The sequence below is a fragment of the Alexandromys fortis genome, unplaced genomic scaffold (assembly GCF_014885135.2).
Source record: "Alexandromys fortis isolate MF-2015 unplaced genomic scaffold, M_Fortis_MF-2015_v1.1 scaffold_29, whole genome shotgun sequence".
NCBI lineage: Eukaryota > Metazoa > Chordata > Mammalia > Rodentia > Cricetidae > Alexandromys > Alexandromys fortis.
This window is the reverse complement of record NW_026067891.1, coordinates 4557975-4571073: the sequence shown is the minus strand read 5'-3', so window position 1 is coordinate 4571073 and position 13099 is coordinate 4557975. Positions and strand designations below refer to the sequence as shown.

The 13099-nt window shown below is 49.8% G+C and overlaps 1 protein-coding gene across 4 annotated transcripts in view; it reads left to right on the top strand.

The window, feature by feature from the left end:
• Positions 1-10842, top strand: part of Abca3 (ATP binding cassette subfamily A member 3) — a 57072-nt gene extending 46230 nt beyond the window's left edge. For all 4 annotated transcript variants that reach the window (XM_050166085.1, XM_050166160.1, XM_050166229.1 and 1 more), the window contains 11 exons: positions 902-1106; positions 1441-1660; positions 1924-2082; positions 3564-3736; positions 5566-5694; positions 5819-6013; positions 8292-8479; positions 8693-8863; positions 9120-9310; positions 9417-9490; positions 9924-10842. In XM_050166085.1, the coding sequence (XP_050022042.1) occupies positions 902-1106; positions 1441-1660; positions 1924-2082; positions 3564-3736; positions 5566-5694; positions 5819-6013; positions 8292-8479; positions 8693-8863; positions 9120-9310; positions 9417-9490; positions 9924-10055 (1837 nt within the window). In that variant the 3' untranslated portion in view covers positions 10056-10842. The remainder of the gene's footprint in view (positions 1-901; positions 1107-1440; positions 1661-1923; positions 2083-3563; positions 3737-5565; positions 5695-5818; positions 6014-8291; positions 8480-8692; positions 8864-9119; positions 9311-9416; positions 9491-9923) is intronic.
• The last annotated feature ends 2257 nt before the right edge of the window (positions 10843-13099 follow it).

The window sequence follows — 13099 nt, the reverse complement described above, 5'->3', positions numbered from 1 at the left end:
AGAGTTGTATATAGCACATGCCCTATCACATGGTGTTTCTAGGGTTTGTCCGTGTTCAGGCCTTACCGCTCCTCCTTCCCCTGCCTTCCCTTGCTTTTCCTTGCCAGACACTTTTTGGGTTGGGGGGGGTTGTTTTGCTTTTCAAAGACTAGGTTTTGCTATGTGTTGTCCCTGACTGTCCTGGAACTCACTCTGTAGACCAGGCTGACCTTGAATTCATAGAGACCCACCTGCCTCCGCCTCCCAAATGCTGGGATTAAAGGCTAGTCCACCATGCCTGGCTGGTTTTTGTTCTTTTGAGACAGGTTGTCACTGTGTAGTTCTGCTGTCTTGAAGCTCCTTATGTAAACCACACTGGCCTCAAACTCACAGAGACCCACTGCTCCTGCCTCCACAGTGCTGGGATTAAAGTGTGCGCCACCACACCCAGCTTAATCCCACTCTTTATCCCAATACCATTTATTGAGATGATCTGAAGATTTTTAAACCCTGAAGTAAAGCTTTCAGAGCCCATTTCTAGAAGGTGTTGCTGTTGACTCGCTGTAGGACACAGAATGTAACAGGAAGGGGGATTTGTTTACCATAGGGACCCAGGAACTTAGCAGCGAGGTCTAGCTAGAGGTGATCAGAGAGCAGGGCAGGAGCTCCCAGCAGTCACAGTGACAAACAGAAGGGCAAGTGTCCCTGAGTGCACAGAGACAATGGTTTAGAAACTCACAGAGAAGCCTAGGGGAGAACTCTGTCCTTGTTCATTCGGGACCCCAGGAGGAGCCGTCCTCAGGGAGTGGGTTCTTCCTTATCCCCCTTGAGTGGTGTGGCTACTGTCCATGGGTTTGGATGGTAATGACCAAGGGCTCAATCTTTCCCACTACCCAGACGCACTGTGCTCTGCCCTCCCCAGGGGCCGGAAGGGATTTGACATCGCCCTCAATTTGCTCATTGCCATGGCGTTTCTGGCCAGCACGTTTTCTGTCCTGGCAGTCAGTGAGAGGGCTGTCCAGGCCAAGCACATTCAGTTTGTGAGCGGTGTCCGTGTGGCTACTTTCTGGCTTTCCGCTCTGCTGTGGGACCTCATCTCCTTCCTCATTCCCAGTCTGCTACTTCTGGTGAGTGCTGGGTGTGCCAGACCCTGCACACCCAGGGAACACGCCTGGGGTCCCCTTGCAAAACCTGGACCAGCAGGGAAGCCCATGTAGCAGCTGAATTCTGATCAAGAGGACAGTTGGAAACACCAAGTGTTTTCTTCCCTGCCCTTTGATAGGCAGGGCCTGGGCTAGCTGTCCTGGTTCTAGCTCCTGTAACCAGGAAACTGCTTCTTAGAGAGGTCCCAGGGTGGAGCCATTAGGTCTGGCATAGCGCTGAGTGCTCCCAGGGTTCCCTTTCCCTGGCGCTGGTTCCTGCTGGCCTGTTCACTGACCGCCCTCATCTGTGCTGCCGCAGGTGGTGTTCCAAGCCTTCGATGTGCAAGCCTTCACGAGGGACGGCCACCTGGCGGACTTGCTGCTGCTGCTGCTGCTGTACGGCTGGGCCATCATCCCCCTCATGTACCTCATGAGCTTCTTCTTCTCGGCTGCGTCCACGGCTTATACCAGGCTGACCATATTCAACATCCTGTCCGGCATTGCCCCCTTCATCATAGTCACTGTCATGCGCATCCCAGGTGGGAGACTGGGCACCACCCTAGACCACTGGCCGCCCACTTAACCGTTTTGTACAAGAGACCCCCTTTGCCAGTCACAGTAGTGGGAGGGTGTCTGGAACATTCTCCCTGGGTCCACACAAGGAGGAACCACTTTCTGGGCTAAATCCTGTCTGCCAATGCCTGATACAGGGATACCTGAGACCTGACCTTCCTTCCCTGGATCTGTCCTCAGGCAGATGTGTCGTGTCTGCCACCACTAACTTGTCTGTACCTCTTCACAGCTGTAAAATTAGAAGAACTTTCCAGAACCTTGGATCATGTGTTCTTGGTGCTGCCAAACCACTGCCTAGGCATGGCGGTCAGCAGCTTCTATGAGAACTATGAGACTCAGCGGTACTGCACGTCCTCACGGTTCGCTGCCCGCTACTGCAAGAAGTACAGTGAGTGTCCAGGTGGACCCTGCTTCCACTCTCACCCTTGGCTGCCAGAGCTTCTCCAGGCCTTACCCAGTGAAGGGGCTTACACCAGCCCTTTTTCTGCTCCCTATAACAGTATCAGAGGCTGAGCAAGTTATAGATTGAAGAGGTTCTTAACTGTCCTGCAAGGACAAAGGCCCACTTCTGGCAGTGGTCATCTTGCTCACAGAATCCCAAAGATGCACAAGGCTTCATATGACCCAAGATGAGTTGACGCTTGTGTGTCCTCTGGCCTCTTAGAAAGCCATCAGGGTTCAGTTATGCGGCTTTGCCCTGTAGAATGTATTTAATGCTAGTCACCTTTCAGAGGCCCCACCTTTGAACGCCATGGGTGAATTAAATGTCCACCTCTTAAGAAAAATTATATGTATGGGTGTGTTGCCTGTGTACCACTTTCATGCTTGGTACCCAGAGGCCAGAAAAGTTGGTTGTGAGCCACCCCGTCAGTACTGGGAATTAAGCCTGGAATTGAAACCTCCTCAGGAAGAGAAGCCGGTGCTCTTAACTGCCATGCCATCTCTCCAGCCCCAGATTTCCCCCTTTTTAATATCTCACACTAGGGATTGCATGCCAGCTCCATAGCAGGGCTCATAGTCTGAGTCATCACCTGCCCCTTACTTCTGCCTTCATGTTCTGGGCCTGCGTCTGGACATCTGATTTTCCCGTATGCCCTGGTGCCCTGCAGCTTCTAGAACGGAATGCCACAACCCATGGGATAATCAACAGACACGTGATATCCATAGTTAAAGTGTGGGCAATGCCATGCCCCCTCCAGAGGCTCAGGGAATGATCCATCCTGCCTCTGTCTATGTGCAGCCTCCTCCCCTGTGTCTCTGGGTCTCACATGTCCCTGGATCTGGGGCCAACTTCAAATCCAGTATCTCCCCTTAGGTCTTTAACTAGTAACATCTTCAGTGTCTCATTTCTTAACAAAGTCACATTCACAGATCAAGAGTTTGATGTGTTTGGGGATGGGGGCTTTTTACACTTGGAATGGTCTCCTTTGTTCATCAGCAGGAAGCGTAGCAGTCCTTCTACAGAGCCGTGCACACCCTCAGACAAAAGTGCAGTCTCTTCCCTAAGACAGGGCCTGCTAATCCCTTCTCTAAACTTGAATGCCTAGAGAGGAGTGTGATTAAGGCATCTTCACATCTCTGCCCAGTCTCAACTCAAAGTAGTGTGAGTAGCAGACAAGGCTGTAATTCGTGGTTGGTCCCTGATCACAAGTACACAAGGGACACCTCACATGGCAAGATTCTTCCAGAGCTGGAAAGTACCTAGACTCTTGTTTGACATTGACAGACACAAGGCATGCCCTCAAGAATTGGAGCCTTGGTGGAGGGTCTGGGCATTTGTGTGGCCTACAGAGCTAAGGGCAGCGCTGGGGTCTGGGAAGGAATAGAGTATACGGCAGATGGCCCAGCCTTGCTCCTTGCCCTGCACAGACATCCAGTACCAGGAGAACTTCTATGCCTGGAGCACCCCAGGGGTTGGCAAGTTTGTGACCTCCATGGCTGCCTCAGGGTGCATCTACCTCACCCTGCTCTTTCTCATTGAGACCAACCTGCTGTGGAGACTGAGGACCTTCATCTGTGCCTTCCAGAGGAGATGGACTCTGGTGAGTGGCTCCTGGAAGCCTAGGAATGCGGCTAGATGCTCCCCACATCTGCCATGGGCCCTAGACAGTGAAGGACCACCTCCCTATGAGCACAGCCTTGAAGCTCATGCACCTTGGGTGTCCTCCCATTTGTCACACCGCCTCACGGCCAGCACATAGCGATGGCTCCCTAGCATGGCCAGGTCCAAGTACACTGTCACAGCATGGGAGGGCTCTCAGCACTCATTATTTTCAAGGTCTGCCACAAAGCCTGAGAGCTTTGTGTACCTGAGCCACCTGAGGTGCCCAGCTGGACAGGAGTCTGCTCACTTGTTAACACATTCCACACACACATATTTTCCAAGTCAGGGTTTCTCTGTGTAGCCCTGGCTGTCCTGGAACTCACTCTGTAGACTAAGCTGGTTTTGAACTCAGAGATCCAACTGCCTCTGCCTCCCAAGTGATGGGATTAAAGGTTTTTGCCACAACCGTCTGGCCATATATTCATTTTTAATTAAGTAATCAATGTGGAGGTCAGAAAACAACTTGTGGGAATTGATTCTGTCCTTCTGCCATGTGACTCCCAGGATAGAACTTGGTTGTCAGTCTTGACAGCAGATGCCTTTACTCACAGAGCCGTCTTACTGACCCCACACATTTGGTCTTTCAGATATACTCTGTGGTTTCATTTCCTCCCTCACAAACAAGAGCAAAGTCTGTCAGGATCACATTGGATATCCAGATCAGTCCGAGTTGCACTGACTTCTCAGAAACATTACAGCTCCTGAATGAGTTCCCGCGCATGTGATAGTCTTCCCTGACACGGGCAGTGCTGGGGACCTGTAGTCTCAGCTCGTCAGGAAGACAGCAGGCAGATGTCATGTGCTCAGTAGTTGAGGCTACCCTAAGCAACACAGCAGCACACATGAGCTCGCAAGAGTTTCAGAGGGTAAAAGTGCTTGCTGGATAAGCCTGTCAGCCTGAATTAGAACCCTGGAACTCATACTGGAAGACAGAACCAAGTCCTTTGGGCTGGAAAAACAGCAGTTAAGAACGCATACTTCTCTTTCAACAAAGTTCAGTTTCTGTTAGATGTCTAACAACCAGCTACCCATAACTCTAGCTCTAGGGATCTCTGATACCACAGACCTCTGTGGGTTTTTCACTCACGTATGTGCGCACACACAATTAGAATTTTAATTTTAAAAAAGAAAAGAGGGTTGGAAGATGACTCAGTGGTAATGAATACTTGCTGCTCTTCCAAAGGACCCAGCTTCAATTACCAGCACCTAAATGGTGGCTCCCAACTGAATGTAATAACATCCTTTCCAAGGGATCCATCGCCCTCTTCTGGCCTTTGCAGGCACTGCACTCATGTAGCACATGGATATACATGCAAGCTAAACAAAACCCATACATATAAAATACACTCTTAAAAATTTTTTTAAAGAATAAATAAAAATTGTTTTAAAAACAGGATTTTGTGCCCTCTTCTGGCCTCCACAGACACTAGGCATGTATGTGATGTATGCACACGCACACATACACACACACACACACACAAACAACCATACACATAATAAAAATAAATGAAAAACAAAAACAAAAAAACCCTCTTCCTTCACATCCCTGATTATGGTTTTCTTCTTGAGTTCCACGAGGTTCTTGTGTTAGATCTGATGCCCAGATACTAAGTTCAGCCGCTAAGACCCCTGCCTCTTATGAGAGAGTGTATACGTGAGGGGTAGGGGTGAGAAGTCCCATCATTTCCCATATCGACACTTGCACCTGTCCTTCCTTCTGTGGGACTGGAATTAACATTTGTAGTCTTCTTCATCTTAAATAATCAGGCAGAATTGCAGAACCGGACATCAGTGCTTCCTGAGGACCAAGACGTAGCTGACGAGAGGAGCCGAGTCCTGGTCCCCAGCTTGGACTCCATGCTTGACACACCGCTCATCATCAATGAACTCTCCAAGGTAACAGAAGCTCCACCCTCCACCCGCTGGCCCTAGTGCCCCAGAAGCTAGTGGGGCCTAGAGGCCAGAGGTCCTGCATTATCTTCAGCCTCCTCACCTGGGCTTTCTCGTCGGCATCGTACAGGTGTATGACCAGAGAGCACCACTCCTTGCTGTGGACAGGATCTCCCTTGCCGTCCAGAAAGGGGAATGCTTTGGCCTGTTGGGTTTCAATGGAGCTGGAAAAACCACAACATTCAAAATGCTGACTGGGGAGGAGACCATCACCTCAGGGGATGCCTTTGTTGGAGGCTACAGCATCAGTTCTGATATCAGCAAGGTAGGTGCAGCAGGGAGGCCCTACTGGTCTGGGCAGTCAAGGGCCACCCGAGAGGCCAGGTAGACTTGTCTCTGGCTCACTGTGGGCATAGCAATGTTTGTGGACATCAGGGCAAGGCCGTGACAGGACCAGGTTTAAACAGGTGGTAGAAAGGAAAGAAATGCTGGTCAAGGAAACATAACTTAGCTGTTTGTGTTGACCCAACAATGTTCTGTGTCTAGAACTCACAAATATGGTTTGAAGGTCTAGAGAGACAAAAGGAGGAATGAGAAGGCCCAGGGCCCATTCAGGTTCCCACACACTGGGCTGAAACCACAGTGGGAATGGACCAAGTATAGCCTGCCTGTCCCCTAATGCTTAGGGACAGTATAGAAGGCCCCTGTGTGCCAAGCAGAGCTGAAAAGGGGAAGAGGGATGACTATAGGTCTGGCAGTGGAGTCCTCTTTCTGAGTGGGTAGCAGGGGGTGCTAGACTGGAGGACGGGCCACCCCAGGCTTCTGAGATAGGAATACGGTGTCCAGGTGTGTGAGCAGAGCAATGAGGTATGGGTACTGTGTGCAGGTGAGCACAGCAATGCGGTATGGATACTGTGTGCAGGTGTGTGAGCAGAGCAAGCAACCAGGTGTGACAGGAATTTGCAGGCGCATCACTCAAGGAATGAACAAACTCAGATTTCTTCTTTTTCTTGATTTATGTGTATAAGTGTTTTACCTGTATGTATGTATGCTATGCATTCCTGACCCATGGAGGTCAGGAGAGGATGTTGGACACTCTGAAATTGAAGTTACAGATAATTACAAACCACCATGTGGGTACTCGGAACCAAACCTGGTCCTCTAGAAGAGCAACAAGTGCGCTTGACCACTGGGCTATCTCTCTAGCCTCCAAACACAGATTTAAGATTTTTCAGTTGTCTGGTCAAGATTATAAAAATAACTTAATACGTTTAAGGATTAGAAATGAGTGGACATGGTAGTACACACCTTTTAATTCCATCAGTCAGGAAGCAGAGGAATGTATATCTCTGTGAGTGTGAGACCAGCCTGGTCTACCAAGTGAGTTTCAGTACAGTCAGAGCAACATAGAGAGACAATCTCAAAAAGAAATTATTATTATTATTAGTCTTTCAAGACAGGATTTCTCCTCTGTGTAATAGCCCTAGCTCTCCTGGAACTCGCTCTGTAGACCAGGCTGGCCCTGAATTCACAGAGATTCACTTGCTTCTGCCTCCAGAGTGCTGGGATTAAAGGCGTGCGCCACCACGGCCCAGCTACAAATATTTTAAAAGGATTAGAAATGTATGCACAAGTAATAATGCTTGCAGTGATCCCCACCTGATCTGAAAATCAAGGGAAGGGTGACAGGTGCTGAACACATTTAACCTGAGGTCCAGAAGGAAAGTAGTGTGGGGGAGCTAAGCCAAAAGCTAAGAATTGTTCCAAATCAATTAAAACAGACTCTAGATCTCCAAGGAGACTCTCTGGAATCTTCAGAACCTAGGCACAGCCGCCCCAGCCAGCTCACACTCACACCAGAGCCGGGAGAGACCCACTGCATCCTGACTTTGCTGAGCCACCGCTAAGGAGAGATGCACACTCTAAGAGCATTACCAGTGCATACCTCTTTAGAAGGAAGGCCCTGGACCATCAGAGTTTGTTACTACCTGAGGGGTGAGGGAGGGTGTGAGCACATTTCCCCAAAAGGTTTTATGTCACCACATGTATGAAAATGAAACCATCCTTTTTCATATTATTTTGTTTTTGTTGTTTAGTTTTAGTTTTTAAATATGTAATTATTTGTTTATTTATTTACTTTGGTTTTTCGAGACAGGGATTCTCTATGTAACAGCTCTGGCTGTTCTGGAACTCACTCTGTAGACCAGCCTGGCCTCAAACTCACAGAGGTCCACCAGCCTCTGATTCTGAGTGCTGAGATTAAAGGCATGCATCATCAAGCCCAACTAATGAAACCATTCTTATGCTAACTGCCCGCATAGTTATCTGTCGTGGATCAGGCTCCCAGCTAGACCACTTGCTGGCCTGTTTCCTTTGGGAGCCTCCCTAAGATAGCCAAGTTCTTCCTGTGTCCCCACTTGGGTGCTGCTCAGAGAGCTTCAGCTGTGGTCAGGACCTAATTACTCTCTTTAGACAACCCTGGGCAGACTCACTGGGGTGTAGACGGAGGGCAGGTTTAGAAGCAGGCACCATGGCCAGGGTCGCTATGGTCCTCTGAGAGGAGATGGCGTCTCAGACCCATTCCCTCCCACATCCTCATTTAGGTACGGCAGCGAATGGGCTACTGTCCCCAGTTTGATGCACTGCTAGATCATATGACTGGCAAGGAGATGCTGGTCATGTATGCGCGGCTCCGAGGCATCCCAGAGCGCCTCATCGGTGCCTGTGTGGAGAACACTCTGCGGGGTCTGCTCCTGGAGCCACACGCCAACAAACTAGTCAAGACCTATAGGTACGACCTATGTTTAGCCTCTCTTATGAAATCAGCCCTGGCTCTTTGCAGAGTAGCTTAGGGTCTCCTTATCTCAGAGCTCAAGTCAGTGGCTCCAGAGTAACTACTCATCTCCCCCGTCGCCTGGGATGCTCTAGTCACTGGGTGTGGCCGTGGCAATTCACGTGCATTATTATCTTGCCACCCACCCACCTGTCACCCATCCATCTCCAGTGGTGGCAACAAGCGCAAACTGAGCACCGGCATCGCCCTCATTGGAGAGCCTGCGGTCATCTTCCTGGATGAGCCGTCCACCGGCATGGACCCTGTGGCCCGGCGCCTACTCTGGGACACTGTGGCCCGGGCCCGTGAGTCTGGCAAGGCCATTGTCATCACCTCCCACAGGTAGAGTTGCATCTGTGGGTCGGGGCAGAGCCAGAACAGGTGGCTGGGGTGGGCCCAGGTGAACAGAAGATACGGCAGCAGCCGCGCAGGCTCTGCCAGGACATTTCCCAGGCTCTGCATGTGGGTACACTCAGCGTGGGGAATCGGGAATGGTCTGATCTGGGCACAGATGCCCTCCTGTCTGCACAAGCCTTTGACATCCAGGGTGGGCATCGGCCTCCTCCAGCGCTGTCTCAGGCTCTCTCCCTTTTCCCAGTATGGAGGAGTGTGAAGCCTTATGTACCCGGCTGGCCATCATGGTTCAGGGCCAGTTCAAGTGCCTGGGCAGCCCACAACACCTCAAGAGCAAGTTTGGCAGCGGCTACTCCCTGCAGGCCAAAGTGCGGAGTGAAGGGAAGCACGAAGTCCTGGAGGAGTTCAAGGCGTTTGTGGATCTGACCTTCCCAGGTGTGTGATGGTTAGTGCTAGATGGGGCCTAGGCCCCTGCCTGACCCCTTGACAAGGACCCTGGTCCATCCTCTCCGGCCCGACCCACATGGTCTCTTCTGTGCAGGCAGCATCCTAGAAGATGAGCACCAAGACATGGTTCATTACCATCTGCCTGGCTGTGACCTCAGCTGGGCCAAGGTGAGTGCAGGTCCCAGAATCCCATAGGGGCCTGGGACTAAGAAGGACCTTCCAGGACTCCCTGTTCTGTGGCAATTCCAGGATCTTTTCCAGGTAGAGTCAGGGTCTAGTTTTCATTTCCCACTCACCTTTATATCTATTGGGTTTGAGTTTTTATATGTAAAATATTTGAGGTGGAAAAAGAGAATGTTTGCATGAAAGGAGGCTGGCCCCAGACACGGGACACATTTTGCTCAAGATCAAGCTCTGAGATCAAAGCCAAGCCTTGGCTTCCCCCTTGCTACCCCTGCACAACCAGCGTCTTCCGAGTGACTTCGGGAGGGACTCTAGGACAACACTGGGGGATGGTAGGGTACGGTGCAACCTCCCATCATCAGAGGACTTACTATCTGGGTCCTGGGCTCTCTTACATGTAGCTTTTCTGTTTCAAAAGGTATTTGGTATCCTGGAGAAAGCCAAGGAGAAGTATGGTGTGGACGATTACTCTCTGAGCCAGATCTCACTGGAGCAGGTCTTTCTGAGCTTTGCCCACCTGCAGCCTCCCACCACTGAGGATGGGCAATGAGGAGCTCCCTGCTGCCTTCAGAGCACCGGGCATGGAAGGCCGAGTCGGTGCCCAGCCGTGCACCCTCTCCCTCCTAGTTTCCCTTTTCTTTCACTTTAATCACTCTTTCTATGATGGACATGAAAAACAATCAAGGTGATATGCACAAAATGGAACAAGTGTGTCTGTCAGGACCTGCAGGCAGGAATCAGCATGCAGATTTCCACCCCTGAGGGCAGACTCTGGAACCGCAGCCCCAGAGCCCCTTCCACAGCGCACGCAGATAGGCAGGGCTTCCAGGTGCTGCTGCAGCGAAGCTGGGGCCTGAAAATCTTTGCAGGGCTGTCCAGAGAGCCCCCAGGGACCTGTCCATGTTTACAGATGACAGTAAGCTCCCCAGGGAGGAAAAAGAAAGCCAGCAGGTCTGAGCAGCTACAAGGACTTCCAGGCTGCCATGAATGAGCAGAAGCATTGCAGATACCTTCATGAAGGGAAGATGTTGGGTATGACAGGTGCTGAGACCTTGGCTCCCAGTGCAGCTGTGAGGCATCCTTGGGTTTCGATGACTCTTCAGGTATGGATACTGCACCAGGCTGAGCTGGTCCTGAGCCAGATGTCATCCCACAAAGCATCTGTAGCACAAGAGATGTGGCCAGACTTGAAGCACAGTCCTCTGTTCCCAGCTCTGTGCCTTCAGGAAGCTACCAGCCACAGGTCAGGGACCACTACAGGGCTGATCGGTGTCACCTCTTGAGGATACATTTAAACATTGTGATTCTATAAGGAAATAAAGGCTAAGGGGACATCATCAGTCTCTGAGTCATAAATATGATATAAGGAGGGGTCACAGGACTGGATCACTACACCGCGATCCCATATTCAAATTGGCTCTCATATCCAGTTTCAAGCAAGAGCAGGAATTGGCTTTTCCTAACAGAGGAGGCTTGCAGGATCCACTGCTGTGGGGTGAAGGGATCGGCACGCATTAATCACTTTCCCTGGGATAAAATACCAGACGAAAGCAACGTCAGGAAGGATATGTTTGGCTCCTGGTTCAGCGTGCATGGGAGGAAGCCGTGCTGCTGGGAGCTTGAGTGATGATCAGCCATACTGTATCCACAGGCAGGAACACTGCTGCTTGTCCCTGCTTCCTTTCAGCCCATGGAATGCCACCACCTATATTTCTTGTAGCTCAGTCTGCCATGGAGTTGGCCGGCAACAGGGCTAGATAAGAAAAGTAAACAGCAGGTGAGGCGCATGCCCAAACACTGGTTACTGCAGCCTTGCTTAATCCCAGCCAGTTGATCATCGTCAGCCATCACAATGCCCAAAGGCAAATGAAAAGTGGGTCCCATCTACAGTCAGGAAAACAACAGGGGCTGGTGCAAGACACCTCTGGTTCCAACATAAAGAGAAAAACTTAAGAAGTTTCTTCAACATGAGTCCCTTTTATTTATGTGGTATTGCTTCTTGTCGTTTTCTTTCTTTCTTTTTTTTTTTTTTTTGTTGTTGTTGTTTTTGAGACAGAGCTTCTCTGTAGCTTTGGAGCCTGTCCTGGAACTAGCTCTTGTAGACCAGGCTGGCCTCAAATTCACAGAGATCCGCCTGCCTCTACCTCCTGAGTGCTGGGATTAAAGGCGTGTGCCACCACCAACCGGCTTTCTTGTCATTTTTTAAAACACTGACTCAACACTTCTGTATTTTACATCCTTCTAAAATTGATTAGGTTTTTTTTTTTTTTGTTTGTTTTTTGAGACAGGGTTTCTCTGTAGCTTTAGAGCCTGTCCTGGAACTACTAGCTCTTGTAGACCAGGCTGGCCTTGTAGAGATCACCTGCCTCTACCTCCTAAATGCTGAGATTAAAGGTGTGCACCACCGCCCAGCTAAAACTGATTAGTTTTAGAAAAACTGTGCTTTTTAGAAGTCATGGCCACAGGACAGTCAGGAACCACTGTAGTGCTGAATGACCATCCCGTGGGTGTACAATAAACATGACTATCCAGGAAAAGATGGGGGACATGCCCAGTGTGAGTGACACAGGCCACGGGAGCTGGGGCCTCGTCACTCTCTGTCCTGGTTACTGTTCTTACAATAACCAGGTAACTACTCCAAAGACAGCTACTGAAAGGAGAAACAGTTCATTTCAGCTCACAAATCAAGGAGGTGACAGCGCAGGAGCTGGAGGGAGTTGATCCTGCAGTCAGGAAGTAAACACAGAGAGCAACAAGAGATGCTTAGCTCACCTCTGTATTCTTTTTAAAAATTAGGCCAGGATGCAACCTTAGGTTATGGTGCCACCCACTGGGTAGGCCTGCCCACCTCAGATAACCTAATTAGGATAATCCTCCAGGCCGGGCAGTGGTGGCACATGCCTTTAATCCTAAAATTTGGGTGGCAGAGGCAGGAGGAACTTAGTGAGTTCAAAGCCAGCCTGGTCTACAAAGCAATTTCCAGCCAGGACTGTTACAGAGAAACCCTGTCTCTAAAAACAAAACAAACAAAAAACAAAACAAGATAATCCTCCACAAACACAGCTAGAAGTCCGTCTCCCAGGAGAGCCTAAGTCTCATCAAGTTGACAATTGAGATTATCTTAACTAGGGTTTCTGTTGCTATGAAGAAACACCATGGGGGCTGGAGAGATGGCTCAGAGGTTAAGAGCATTGCCTACTCTTCCAAAGGTCCTGAGTTCAATTCCCAGCAACCACATGGTGGCTCACAACCATCTGTAATAAGGTCTGGTGCCCTCTTCTAGCTTGCAGACATACACACAGACAGACTATTGTATACATAATAAATAATTTTTTTTTAAAAAAAAGGTTTCAATCACTTTTTAAAAATTTAAAAAAAAAAAGTTAGTTCCAGGACAGGTTCCAAAGCCACAGCGAATCCTTGTCTCGAAAAAACCAAACACACACATACACACATGCGCACATAAAGAAAATTACAGACCACTGGTTTAAAACCACAGTTTACTGTTAGCCATTCATGAACTATGGAGAAGGCAGTGCACGGCTGTCATCTTCAGGATCTTGGGCCAGGCTGGCTTCAAACTCACAGAGGTCT